The sequence below is a fragment of the Carlito syrichta genome, unplaced genomic scaffold, assembly GCF_000164805.1.
Source record: "Carlito syrichta isolate Samal-C Ts95f unplaced genomic scaffold, Tarsius_syrichta-2.0.1 Scaffold302339, whole genome shotgun sequence".
Taxonomy (NCBI): domain Eukaryota; kingdom Metazoa; phylum Chordata; class Mammalia; order Primates; family Tarsiidae; genus Carlito; species Carlito syrichta.
The window spans coordinates 245,591-260,969 of NW_007246435.1; the positions used below are offsets into that span (position 1 = coordinate 245,591).

Sequence of the window (15,379 nt, forward strand, 5' to 3'; positions counted from 1 at the left end):
AATTGTCATTTTCTGAGATTAAGCTAGTTTATATAAGGGGCAAATAATTATACCTGCAAATAACCTGGAAATATGTATTTACTACTCATGTCACTGTGACATGTTTTCAATCTCATAAAGAAATAAAATGTTTATAACAGAGTTCTTCACATCTGGGATTTACATAAATAAATCATTAAAGAAAGAGAAAGAGGAGAAAATAATCACTACAAGTACAGTGGGAAGAGGGTTTGACTGAACTCTGGAGCTGAGTTAAAAGGGCACTAATTCAAGATAAAGTTCTGGTTAATTTCTCTAACCTACAATAATCGTTTTTCCCCTATATTTACATATATAATAAAATTTAGTTTTTAATCATGTAGTTTTATATTGCTCTCAGATTCTCTCATGTAGGAAATATTTTAGATCAATAGGACTTCAAGTACCTTGAGGATAAGGAATGAATCCAATACTTCTTTATATTCCCAAACATCACAGTATAGGTCTATAGTCCTTGTTTACTTAACCTCTTTAACTTGCTTTACTTATTTAGTTTTAGAAACATAGTCTTGCACTGTCATCCAGGCTGGGGTGTAAGGGATGGATCAGAGCTAACTGCAGCCTTGAACTTAAGGGTTCAAATCATACTCCTGCCTCAGTGTCCTGAGTAGCTAGAATTACAGATGCACACCACCATGCCCAGTTAATTTTTTAAATATTTTGTAGAGACAGGGTCTCACTGTGTTTCCCAGGTTAGTCGCAAACTCCCGGTCTCAAACAATTTTCCCTCCTTGAATTCCCAAGGTGCCAGGATTACAGGTTTGCACTACTGTACTCAGCCTAGCACCAATGAAGTATCAACAGGCCTGTTTCAAATGTGAAGGAATAAAGAACGGACTCACCCTGGGAGGTGCCTCCCTTTCATCTTTGTCTTCATCACATTCAAATGCCACTTGAGCCCGTTGTTTCCTCTGCTCCTCCCACAATGAAGGATTAAAACTTTCATTATCTGATATAAACATTACTAGAGAAAAGTAAAAAACAAGCAAAAGCTTATTACAATATTCTACTGTAATTATGGAAAATTAGAGTTTGCTCGTAATTTGTGTAATGGTCATTACGATAAGTTTAAGATAGTTATAAGGATGTTAATGTCAGCAATTATAAGTCAAAGGGTAATAACTAGACTGTGATTTTAAGATTTCTTTATAATGTCAACCACCTATCTTTCCTTTCTTCAGATTTGTCTTGTTGTGTTACCAGAAGGGTTCTTGAAAAGACTCTACCGATTAAAACACTGTAGATATGTGGTTATGTGCAGGGCTCTAAAAAGGCAATATGGTAATATATAAATCATTTCATCCATGACTTTTATTTTTATATCTTCCCAATTCCAATAGGTCATTACATATACATGGGACTGGGGGGAAGACGGATGGCAGAAATAGTAAGACATTTTGGTAAAAATGCAGAAAACAATTTCATCTTTTCATTAAATGTTATATATAATATACTTACTAAGCAAATAAAGTATTTACAGTATAACCTATATCAAAATGTAATTAGATTACACAGGTTAACATCTCTAATCTGAAAATCCAAAATTTGAAATGTTCTGAAATCTAGAATTTTTTAGTACTGACATGGTGCTCAACGAAAAAGCTCACTGAAACATCTCAGATTAGGAATACTCAACTGATATGCATTCCACAAATATTCCAAATCTGGAGGCGGGGAGTGGGAATCTGAAACACTTCTGGTCCCAAGCACTTTGGATAAGGGATACTCAACCTGTAATATTACAAGTAGACTGGATACGGTGGCTCACGTCTGTAATTCCAGCACTTTGGGAAGTGAAGGTGAGAGGATTGCTTGAGCCCAGGAGTTCGAGACAAGCCTGGGCAACACAGTGCGAGATCTTGTCTCTACAAAAACTCAAAAAATAAGCCACATATGGTGGCGCACACCTTTAGTTCCAGTTACTTGGAAGGCTGAGGCAGGAGTGCCTGAGCCCCAGAATTCCAGGCTGTGATGAGCCATACTAAGAATTAAAGATTTAACAATTCTTACAGTGTTTGCTTCCTATTATTAGGCAACTAACTATATGAGAGGGACCTAAAGAAAACTGAAATTTTTTGGAGGGCAGGTAGGTCCCTTGTAGCTTATCCTGCTACGTAAGTGTTCTAGGAACAGCATATTTAGCTTGCATTGAGAGGCTGCGTTTGACTTTAGTAAATTTTTTTTGTAGACTGTTTCAACACATTTGCCCATCTCATGATGGGTGATTTTCGAACACATCTACCTACTATGTAGAGTGTTCAGCAGTTTTTGATAAAAATGGCATGACCCCCATCCCACACCCTCCCTATTTACCCCATCTTGCCCCAGGCAACATGTTTTTGTTTCCCCAGATGAAAAAAGTCCTCAAAGGGAAACATTTTGCTGAAGTAGAAAAGGTGAAACAAGAAAGAGCAGAAGCACTAAAAACAAAAACTGATGAGTTCAAAAACCATTCTGAGCATTGGAAAATGTATCCTGATAGGTATATTGCATCAAACGGAGAGTACTTTGAAGGTGACTGGAAGTTTAAACTGAAGAATAAATATGCAAGGGTTTTTTTGTCCTCCCTCATATACCGCTCCACAGAAATTGAAAAATACAAAATAACACCACAACTTTTTTGCTCATTAAAAGAAAATGACTATCCTCACTTAAAAAGAGATTAAAAGCACTCAAAATTAGTTAATAGAAAAATATAAATTTCTGGAATACCCAAATGTGGTCAATTTGAATATTTATCTAAAAACAATATAATACAAAAACCTCTAATTATCTTAAGCCCTTATTTTTAGCTTCTTAACCTTTTAAAATATTATATACAAACTAATGATGCCATAAAACCAAATACTAATAATGGAAATGAAATTTTGACTTAGCTTTTTGTTTTCATTACTCAGGTCAACATTTTTTTCTTGTAATTGCTTTTTTGAATTGCTTAACATTTACTCAATAAATTAGAGTATTTATTTTTGTTCAAAACAAATGTGAGATGTGATTCAAGTTCCTACTGACATATCTTTGTGGTATCATTGAAACAACAAGCACAGCCAAGTGGCTTTCAACAAAGTCTATGTTTGGATTCATATAACTCCCCATCTTATTTTAGGTAGTTATTTCAATCACCAGTCTAGCTCAAAAATACCTAAGAGTGTTAGATTATGTCAAAGCAATTTTACACAAGAATTTTTCAGAACCCAGAGGTAAATAACTTTTACCATGCCTCTCATTATTGTCAACTTCTGTCACCTACACTTTCTACTCTTTAGTATCATCTTTGAAGATTCAGGACATGAGATAATATCACTTTCTACCCATTCTAAAAGATACACAACCTGATTACCCATACATATATTCACTGAATACTCTACTCTGGTGCTTGGCTACAGACTTTATTTCCACCTAAGAGCTGCCAATATCCTGAATGATGTCAGTGTGTGATAACTCTCTCACCTCCAACACTATACTTTTATAGTTCCTTGAAGTCTTCAATCCTAATGTCCATATGCATCAGCTAAGTGAGTTCACCACCACGGTCACACTGAAGACCTTGGCTTCCATAAAACTTTTCCACCTCTTTGACCATGATGCCTGTCCTTCCAAATCATTTACTTTCTTACTATTACTGGTAAACTTCCAATTCCTTAATCACCTTTCTTTTGCTCCCTGTAAAACCACTCTAGGTTTTACTTCCTTTTCTATTAAGTTTAGATTTCATGATACATTAATCACTACCACTTCCCTCAAGTGACCTTTCCCCAACAATATTTCACTTCACTTAAATGAAAAGCAACATAAATAAAAACTCTGACTGATATTCCCTTAACATCCTGCTTCCTCAGCTACAAATTTATCCTAATAATAATGAACACATTCTTCTCCTCCTTTCTGCTTATGACTAATTCCTCTACCTAATATTTCATCCCTACACTTTTAAATTTATTTATCATTATCCACCCTTAGATTCTTGAAGGCAAAGACTTTTATCTTTCAATATCATCTCTAGTACAATGCCTGTTACATAGGTGGTATGACAAACAGAATGAATTAAGTGCAAACAATGTCTACTCCTCTCAAACATGTGTAAAACTTCCACCCAAGAACACTCATATTTTTTTATTCATCTATTTCTTAGCAGCACTGGAATAAAGAAAAAAGCTGTTCTTGCAACTGAAAGGAAATTCACCTACCTTGTTCAGTACTCTGCTTATAATACTCATAATGAGATACTTTAAGTGGCCCCTGAACTCTAACAGGACTCATAATATCTTAATTGATATTTGTATTTCAAACTTTTCCATTAGAAACCCTCCCATTCTAAAACAAATATCAGAATTAAAAATTAATGATGGCAAGATTTTGCCACTTCTATTCTTCCTATCAGAAATAAATTTTTTAATTATGATTTATTTTCAAGTTAAACAGGAAGGGAATGAATTAAATTGATACAGTGAAAAACGAGGCAAGGTAGGTTTGAATTATGAAAGTGGAAAACAGTAAGAGGAGAGATTCAAGGCATGGATATACAGGACCTATGATTAAGACAGTTTAGAGCAGAAGTCGGAGAATTTTTCTGTAAAGGGCCATATAATAAAAGACTTTAAGCTTTGTAAGCCAAGACACAGCTACTGATAATAGAATCTATTTTGGAGGAATGTTCTAAAGATGAGAAATTTAGAAATAAAGTATTTAGCACTGTGTCTGACTAAGTCAAGTAGGCTATTATTCTAACATTGCTATGGCAAATTTGGCAAATAGCTTTGAAACAAATTGACCAAAAACTTAACTCATTTAACTTCTGTTCTAAAAGTAATGATAAACTATTAGAAAACTATTTAACTTCTCTAGGCCAACTTTTCTGCTCTTTGCAAGAAGGAATTAAAAAAAACCCTTGCCTCGACAAGTTATTATTTCATGGGTATATCTGATGACATTTATGTAAGTATAGCAAAAATTGTTTAGCTTTTGAACTGAATTAGAAGTTAAGATCTGTGAGAAGTCAAATGTAAATTGCTTCATTCATTGAAGGTAAATTAAAGCTCGGTATGTAATTAAAGCTTTGGGAATAATTTACAAGTAAGACATCTCTTCCGTGTATTTAAATTCACCCCAACCTTCATTTTTAGCAATATAATAAAATATAGAAATATGATTCCATAACAAAATACAGTTCATTTAATTTTAAACTGTCAGCAGTGATGTACAGTTTTATGCAAACAATAATTTTATACATTAAAACTTAAGAAGTTAAAAATAGAGATGCAAACTCTGCTTATGCTGCTAACAACGCAGTGTGGGGAATTATAGCAAATACTCGACTGCATCAGTATAAGTTTTTTTTGTTTGTATGTTTGTCATATTCACTAGGATTCTCAATTTTCCACATTTGCCTCTGAAGATGATTTTTGGATAACAGGAAATAGTAAGGGTAAGCATCCTGTAAATGTTATGATCAGCTACATATTATATTCAAATAAATGTTCTTTTATACTATAGGAACATAGAATGCTAATACAGGTCAAGTATCCCTTATTCTAAATGCTTGGGATCAATGTGTTTCAGATTTTGGAATATTTGCATATTCATATTGGTTGAAGATCCCATTCCTACTTTAAATTGAATCTGAAATGCTCCAAATGAACATTTCCTTTGTATGTCATGTTGACACTCACAATGTTATCTGGGAGCTGATTTCAGATTTTGGATTAGGGATACTCGACCCGTATTTAAAATATTTATGAAAAATACATGGAATGAATTCTTAGTTTAGAGAAGAGACTTTAATGTCCTATTGCATAGTTTGGCAAACTATTTCTATATAGGGGCATGCAATAAATATTTTAGGTTTTGCAAACTATGAAGTTGCTGCTGCAACTACTTAACTCTACCACTGTAGCTTAAAAACAGCTATAGACAAAATGTAAATGAATGAACGTGGCTGTGTTTCAATAGACCTATTATCATCACTCCAAGATAAGGAAACTGCGCCTCAAAACTTATTTAACTTGCTCATGGTATAATTTATAAATTAAAATTAATGATAGTATTTTTCCACAGTGTTTTTATGTATTAAGAGTTAATTTATAAATAACTTAAGACCATAGAGATTTTCACTGGTTTCAGAAAGATACATACATAAAAAACTACATACTTTTAAGTATAACATAACAAATATCACACACACAAAGTACAATATATGACAGAAACAATTTGTTCCTTAGTCAAAAAGGCTTTCACACTATAATCCATAAAAAAAAAATTGTGGCCAGTAGTAAAGGGTATATTTCCCCTTATTGGCCAAAATATAGAAACATATTTAGGAGTAACAGCTACAGAGTTCTACACATTATCCTAATCTAGGGTGTACTGGGTAGTACGTTTATGACAGAAGTGAACAAAATATTTCCTGGTTTAATAGTTTTAAATACATAACATTTAACATGCATTCCTAACATTCCTAAATGTGATTTTTAAGTTAGTGGTTTTAACTTAGTGGTTTAATTTAAAGGAAATCAGTTAAAGAAACATATGTAACACTTATACTTTAAATCCAACTGTCTATAACTCTAAGATATTGCCATGTTTTACCATTATTTTAAGAGAAAATTTTTTTATCAACTCTCTAAAGTTCCATCAAACTAGTAAAAGTCTTTAAGACTTAAAATTCACTTCACACTTTTGCTGTGATTAGCCAGTATTCGTTGTTAAAAATAAAAAAATTCGTAAATTCCTACCATCCTCAGTCCTTGGCTGTTGAGGGAACATGTAGTTAGTAAGCACCATTTTCTGGGTCTCTGAATCTGTTTCTTTTTGAAGAGGTATCAGGGGTTTGGACTAGAGAAAAAAAATAAATGTTTAATTTCCAACAACCCTAAAGCAAACATATATCTAGCAATTCCTTTGAATAAGCACTCATCTTTTTTTTTCTATAAAGCATCAATGTAGAGGCTACAAAAACATATTTAACTTATGTACAATACTTTAAGCATCGATTTGAAACCATATAAAAATCCAAAAAATAAAACTTAGTTTTCAGTAAAAAAACAAATTCATACTATACTGTAATTATCACTGAAGTATCAGTAGTTTTAAAGGATTCCACATACTAAGTTTATTCATAGTCCAACACTTACTTATTATCACAGTGATTTATTTGATAAAGCTATAAAATAAGCCTTTCTATTTTAATTTTGTCTTCTCTAGTATTCCCCTTCAAAACTATGCTTTTGGAAAATTCATCTGGAAGGTTTAGTCTACTTATCTAAATGTTTGTTCCAGTTAGCAGCTGAAAAAGTGCTTAAAACAACCATTATGTTGTAAACTACTGCTCTCTCCTCTTTTTTGTCTGTCTCCAGTATTACATCAAGTCACTCAGTCATGGAGTCCCCAGGTATTTTGGACATTTTTTCTTAACACTTTTTTTCCTAACTGGTGAGCCAATGTTATCATTTATTTCTTAATATTCACCTAAAATCTTACCAGCCTTGGCTGACTCTAGAAGGTGAAAAACCACCCAATCCTCCCTTCGTTTACTATCTTACTTAATTTTTTGAACCTAGTCTTGTAAAAACCTCTAGCAAGTTAATTCTATCCTGTAATCTTATCCCCATTCAAACATTTCCTTTGTATTCTATCCCTCTAGTTCTGCAGTAAACAAGCTGCCCTACTTCACAAACTTATGAAGATTTTCCCTAATTTCCTGAGATAATGGAAGTGGTAGCTCTAATCTCTTCCTCCCAAAGACAGTGCCTCCCTGAAGTCTCACATTTAGGTGGGATTATCCTCTCACATCTCATCTACCCTAGTTCAGGAGGTGGGGGTAGCACTTAAATGCTGTGAGATCATTCTTTCTCTATGGTCAATCTCCTGGAAGTATTCATCTATTCCTGACTCTTTTACTCCAAATCTTTCCATAGTCACAGGTAATTCAACACACACAAAACACAAATGACACAGCCATACTCCAGGTTTCTTGGCAGATGAGAAATGCGTGGGAAGGAGAAAATAAGTTCCCTTAGATAGGCACATCAAAATTGACTGGGAGGATTTTAAAAACTAATCATTCTGAAAATGTTCTAAAATTGACTGTTATAACTGTTACACACCTCTGAATATACTAAAAACCACTGAACTGCACCCCTTAAAAGGGTGAATTGTATGCTTACACAAATGATATTTCAATAAAGGTGTAAAAACAAAACAGAGTACCTGTTATTTATAAGGCACAAGGACAGAAAAAGGGGTTGAGAACTATTTATCTAGCCTCTCAGTTCCCTGAATACGTAACCTTAGTGATCTTTAATTCTATTTTGATTCAGATACTCCACTTTTATGTCATAATTGCTAAAATATCACCTGTACAATTTTTTTTTTTTTTTGAGTCATTGTTTCACTGTGTCACCCAGACTAGAGTGCAGTAGCATGGTCATGGCCGCCGCATCCTCGAACTACTGGGCTCAGGTAACCCTTCCACTTCAGTCTTCCAAGTAGTGGGAACCACAGGCATGCTCCACCATGGCCAGATAACTTTTCTGAATTATTGCAGAGGCAAGGTCTTGCCATGTTGCCCAGCTGGTCTCGAACTCCTGGTCTAAGGGACTCCTCTTGCCTCAGCCTCCCAAAGTGTACCTTACAGGTATGAGTCACTGCATTGGCTTTCCCTTGTAAATATTCTTATTCTAGAATCTAAAATCACTTACTTGACAAATATTTATGAAGACCTTTTATACTGCAAAGCACTATGACAGGTACTGGGTATAGAGTGCTGGGTCAAACATGTATCTTTACTGACTTTTTAGAGTTTACAGTATATGAGAGGAAGAATACAGGTCACAAAATAGGCAACAGCAATGCAGTGTAACTACAGGATAGACACGGTGTAGGGTGCTAAGAAAATATATAAGAGGAGGATTTACTTATCACAACTGTGAACCATCAATAAAGCATTCCTAAAAGAAAGTTTCAAGTGGGGACAAGAAAATAAATCTGGTAAGAAATGCAAGAAATAATGTTCCAAGAGAGCAGAATTCATTTGGGGAACTGAGAATGAAGTGTTAGGGGTAGAGATAAAGCTGCCAGATGAGCAGGGTCTGGAGGCATATGACATAAAAGATAAAGAAATCATGAAAAGGATCAGATTTGAATCACTTGAGTGATAACGTGGATCAGAATGAAACTAGGGTGACAAGAGATTGAAAGTGGCAGCAGCACAGGAAGTTGAGACCTGTTAGGAGGCCATCTTAACATTCCATTGGATAGTCCTATTCGGCACTCTCCAACAGAACTATAAAGTCAGACAAAAATGAGAACCATAGATGATATAATTTTCTAGTAGCTACATTTTTTTTAAATGACAAAAAGGTATGAAAATTTTGATAATGCATTTAACTTTACACACCCAAAATATCATTATTAATATTACAATTTTAACATGCAATCCAAAAAAAATTATGAATGTGATAATTTATACTCTCTATTCATATTAAGGCTAAGGACACCAGTGTGTATTTTATATGCACATCACATCGCAATCTGGACCAGTCACATGACACTAGTGGCTACTGCACTAAACTGTGCGGGTCTAAGTGAAAGATGATCACGGACAGTATTTAAGCAAAGTACACAAACACCGAAGAACATTTAAGACTCAACAGGGCACGGCAGTGGATTGGACTGAGGCACAGGGAAACACCGCCAGGTCTCTGCCTCCAGCCGGTACTTTTTACTGAGCTCGGGAACACAGGAAAAAAGTATTTGGAGAGGACGGTACACTCAGTTTCAGGCTGATTGGACTTGAGGCATTTAGGTGGCAATGTTAAGTAGATGTTGAGTTTTATGAATGTGACTGTAACATGAAGTTCAGGTACAAGAACTGGGCTGAACATACAGTTAGGAATAATGAGGATGTAGAAAGTAATTTCAGTGCGAAAGTATAGAGAAACTACAGCAGAGCCTAGGGTACCATGAGGAGCACAGGCCTTTAAGGCACTGGCAGAAAAATATGTCTGAAAGAAGACTGAGCAGTAGTTAGTCAAAAGGACAAGCAGAAGAGTCTGGTAACAGACACGACGTAGCTCTCCCACTCCACCACTAACACATTATTTGCTGACCTTGAGACACTCTCTTCCCATCATTTGCTCTTGTCTGCCTCCCTTTTCTTTTCTTTCTTTTTTTTTCTAACCCTACTATATCTCATTTAGACTACATTGTTGACCAAAACCAAAACCTCCTTGCTGTACCTCCTTTTCTTACATCTGGCTTGGCAAAATTGCAACCCATATCACACAGCTAAGCAAATCAGTATCACCACAAGTCTGTGTATGACACTAATTTATATTTATACTTGTGCCTTAATAGGGCTCAATAGTACTGCAATAGGGCTCTCAATGTTGCCTGAAAATTCTTCTATGTTTTCTAAATTGTATATTGAAACTATCTTCTTAAAAAATACTCTAAACAATTAAAAAAACAAAAAAAGGATTCAGGAATAGCTACGAGTATGGAAAATATCACATTCTAAGAGTATCATAATGTACATTACTAGCCCTCCTGTTTGCAAGCTTCAGACCCAAGAGGGTAAGAATTCCTGCCATGACATTTAATCCCATCACTTGCCACTACAGTTATCCAACTTCCCTCATAATCTTACTCTGCACATAGCTATTTTCCAACAACCTGTACACATGCTCTCTATGGAACCCTGTTTACTCTGCTGATAGCTACCAATTTCTCGGTGTTCCACTCCTTTTCTTTCTCATCCAACCTTCTTAAAAGAGTAATCAACATAACATGGCTCCATTTTGTCATCTATTTAAACTATCCTAAATCTTGTTTTTGATATATAACTCTACAATTACTTTAGCTAGTCAATTTAAGTTGGCAATAATAAGTTGCTAAATATAATGGATTTTTTTCAGATTTTATCAAACTGACTTCCAAACAGCAGTAAAAATTAGGGAAGTCCAACAGAATTCATTATTTACGAATCTATACCTATGTATAAAAAGTATCTTTTTCTGAATATTTTCTAAGATTTTTCTCATATATAATACATATTTACATATGTACTAGTGTATAGCTGCTCTTAAATGAACCTACATAAATCAGAGCACACAACTGAATAACACAAGTGGAATTCCAGTAATTTATAAATCAGAATACCCACCTGATTATCAGAGAGCCACATAGCTGTCAATTGCTGTAGCTTTGTAAAGCTAAACGGCAAACTCTTTAATCTGTAGGAAAAAATTCAAATAAAAATTGAACTTAAAAATGAACGAGAGCTAAATTGAACAGTCTTCTGAACAATGATGTATAAATGCATATAAAAATATGACAGAAAAGCCCTATATCTTCATATCGGGCTTTGTATAGGATATAAGATAAAATTTTATCTAGTTTTACAAGAATCACTTTTAAAAACATAACTCTTCAAATGAAACAATTCAGCTGGCAAAAAAACGGATACAGTAAGCTCCCTACATACGAATGAGTTCTGTTCTGAGAGCACATTTGTAAGTCCAATTAATTCATAAGTCCAACAAAATTAGACTAGGTATCCAACTAACACAATTGGCTATACAGTACTGTACTGTAATAGGGTTATAATACTTTTCACACAATACATAAAAAACACACACACAAAATAAAGAAAACTTTTTAATCTTACAGTAAGTAAGTCTCCAACATATGAACAAGTTCCATTCTGGAAGTACATTTATAAGTCCAATTTGTTTTAAGTTCAACAAAGTTAGCCTAGGTACCCAACTAACACAATTGGCTACATAGTACTCTGTGTATTTAATAGGTTATACTGCTACCTATTAGAGAGAAATAATACATTAAAAAACACATGTTCACATCTTTGAAAGCTTGCAACTTGAAGGTTTGTATGTAGGGGACTTCCTATATCTTGAAAAGTCACTGTAATTCCCAGGTCCATAGGTTGGATGAGAAACATATTATTTAGCAGTACTACTTTGATGTTGGGATGAAAGTCATCCATGAATGCAGGGTGGACCGGAGCATTATCAAGCAGCAAAAGAATATTGTATGCAACATCCCTCTTCAAGCAGTATTTCTCTATCTCCAGGATAAAGTGGTAGAAAAACCAGTCCTGGAAAATGGCTTGTGTAACCCACACTTTGGGGTTACTCTTCCACACAATAGGAAGAGAGACTTTGGCTATGTTTTTAAGGGCTTTTTGGTCCTCTGATTGTAAACTAAAAGAGGCTTCAGCTTTGTATCACCAGAAGTACTGCCACCAAATAACAGAGTTAGCCTATCCTCTGATGCTTTATAGCCTGTCATCAACTTTTTCTCTTTACTGATGCAACTTTGGTCTGGTATCGCCTTCCAGTACAGTCCTGTGCACATCATCCACATCGAAAACCTGCTCAGGTAAATACGCACCTTCATGAATAATTTCCATGCAGTTACCATATCTGCACTTGTTTCCTCACCACTTACTTTTATGTTGTGAAGGTCAGCCCTAGCCTCAAACCAATGAAACCAGTCATGGCATTAAAAGATGCAGCCTCAATTCTCTGCTGTGTTTCTTCTTCAAGTCTTCATAAAGACTTTGAGCTTTCTCCTGAATTAGCATTAAGCTGAGCGGGATTCGACGCTAATGCTGATCCTGCAACCGCACACTGAGAAGTTTCTCCATCTCCTCCATCACTTTTCCACACATCTTCAATATTATTGTCAACATAATCAGCACAGCAAACTTCATATGTTCCATGACCTTGCCCTTGTTCTTTAGAATCATGATGATGGTTGAAAAACTCATGTTATAAGAACAAGCAACGTCTACCATCTTTTCAACTCACTCCACTCTCTGAATTATTTTCACTTTTGCTTCCAAAGCTATCACTTGGTCCTTCTTGGCAATACCAGTTACATCACCGCTGGTTTTATGTTTGCTTCCAGACATCCTGGGCTTGAATTAAAGGTACTGTACTACTGTATACTATACAGTACTGTAAAGTACACAAAAGCACAACCACTTGTAGAAGATGCACACGTGTGACAGCATATGCCAGACATGTGAACTTATGTGATTAGATATGCGAATGCACATTCACATCTTTAAAAGTTCGCAACTTGAAGGTTTGTATATAGGGGATTTACTGCACTATAACATCAAAAACCTTTTTGATTCAAGGTTGGTTGAATTCACAGATGTAAACCCACAGGTACAGAAGGCCAACTATAATATAAATTCTCATTAGAATGCCAAATTAAAACTGCCCCCCCGTTTAAAAGAGAGTATCTACTTCAGCTTTGCTATTTCATGCCTAACTAGTCTATGCCTATCTTTCAAGGCAATTTGTGATAACCTCGTGCTCTAGTTAGGGAGTAGACAGTACAGGTTAAAACAGGGCTTAATAAGAAAGCAGTGGTTCTCTAAATAAAATGGAAGTCAGAATATTGTAACTAGTCAATTTCAACTGAGTTTAAATTGCAGCTCTACCTTATAAACAATGTGAGTCCTTAAATCTGAGTCTTAAATCTCTCCTGCATAAAATGGGCATACCTATTATACTATTTCATAGAGCTCTTTTGAAAACTTCATAAGATACTATGAAAACAAAATGTAAAAACTCTACAAATGTTGTTTTACCATTATTAGTATTTTTACCTCAAGAAAAAGTATGAATATTTCATTTTTAACTTGAACATTGTTCAACAAGCCTAGTGATCAATTTGCTCTGCACCTTGCGTTTATTGTCCAAGCTATGTGAGTGAGTGCCTAACCACACCTCTGCCTAGAAAAATATAAGCAACAGAATAGATTCGCAAGTTGCTTTGTTCAATAGTAATATTAAGGTAAAAATCTGACTTTAGGAATGAAAAAGTTTACTATAAGAAGAGAATAAAGATTGTATAGATAAGTCAACCCAAAATGAAAAGTAACAACAGTATGACAAATTAACATCCGATAACATTAAATCATTCTATTTAAAAATAAAATAAAGCTGGGCTCGGTGGCTCAGCCTGTAATCCCGTGCCTTTGGGAGGCTGAGGTGAGTGGATTGCCTCAGCCCACAGGTTCGAGACCTGCCTGGGCAGCAAGACCTCATCTCTACAATAAATCAAAAAATCAGCCGGGCATGGTAGCGCATGCCTGTAATTCCGGCTACTCGGAAGGCTGAGGCGGAAGGATCACTGGAGCACAGGAGGTGAGGCTGCGATTGCCAGGAGCGGCCACTGCTCTCCAGTCTGGGTGACCGAGTGAGACTCCAACTCAAAAAAAATAAATAAATAAAATAAATAAATAAATAAAATAAAAATATGGAGTAAGTCCTCAATTAATGTGATAGGTTCCTGGAAAATTCAACTTCAGGGAAACTTAGTATGGCAGGTCCTCAAATAATGTCATTTCCTTATAACATTGATGAGGAAAAAAATTTGTTTCGTTGTATGTTGTTCCAAAAACCTAGCGATGACATTAAGTGAAGACTTATGATATGAAAGGAGGAACAAACACTAGCTATTCTATCACATATCATATGAAACTTTAATTTCATTGATTAAAATGTCTTCTATAACCCAATGGATAAATACAGTATTACAAACCTATTGTCACTTAAATTAATAACTTTTAATTTCTGCATATCACCCATTTCTTCTGGAAGTGTCTCAAGTTTATTAGAATGGAGAAACAGTACAGTTATATTTTTCCAGCTTCCAATCTGAAAGAAAAACATAAATTGGAGATCAAAAAATTTGGTTGTTGATCAACAAATGAACACTATTTCTGAAAGTTATGAAAAATACTCTTCACATTATAAAAGGAATAATTATTAGACATTGATTTCCACATATAAAATATTTAGGAACCTCTTCTAAATTAACATAGCTAGTTATTATTCAGAAAGTAACTAATAAATTATTTTATTAAAAAAAAGTGAAGCCATATTGAATAGCTACAATAAAGATACTTAGGAAAAGATGAAAAGACAAAAATCCAAAACAAATTTAAAACACAGTACCTCTGGGGGTAAATGCTGTAAATAATTATGATCTGCAGCAAAGGTTCTTATGTTAGTAAGCTGCCCCATAGATGAAGGTAAAGCTTCAACTTCATTGAAACTACAATCCAGTTCTTCTATTGATATGAGCCTTTAATTAAAAAAGAAAACATTTTTTTTAAAACTTCTTATATATGATCCAAAAAAGAACAAATGAACGTTTGAACTTGACTTTAACAAACCTAATGAAAATGATTCACAAAGCTGAACTTCATCAATAATAAGCAGGTCTGACTATTACAAACACACCCAACCTGTATACTAATTACTTAAATGTTTATGAAATCTCCTTTAGATGTCATTTATGC

General features: G+C 34.6%; 1 protein-coding gene across 1 annotated transcript in view; it reads right to left on the minus strand.

The window, feature by feature from the left end:
* ERBIN (erbb2 interacting protein) overlaps positions 1–15,379 on the minus strand; it is a 149,472-nt gene that overhangs the window by 35,140 nt on the left and 98,953 nt on the right. Inside the window, exons 12-16 of the mRNA XM_008056389.2 lie at positions 15,033–15,162; positions 14,617–14,732; positions 11,201–11,270; positions 6,771–6,870; positions 882–1,003 (exon numbers count right to left, since the gene is read on the minus strand). Of these exons, the coding sequence (XP_008054580.2) occupies positions 882–1,003; positions 6,771–6,870; positions 11,201–11,270; positions 14,617–14,732; positions 15,033–15,162 (538 nt within the window). The remainder of the gene's footprint in view (positions 1–881; positions 1,004–6,770; positions 6,871–11,200; positions 11,271–14,616; positions 14,733–15,032; positions 15,163–15,379) is intronic.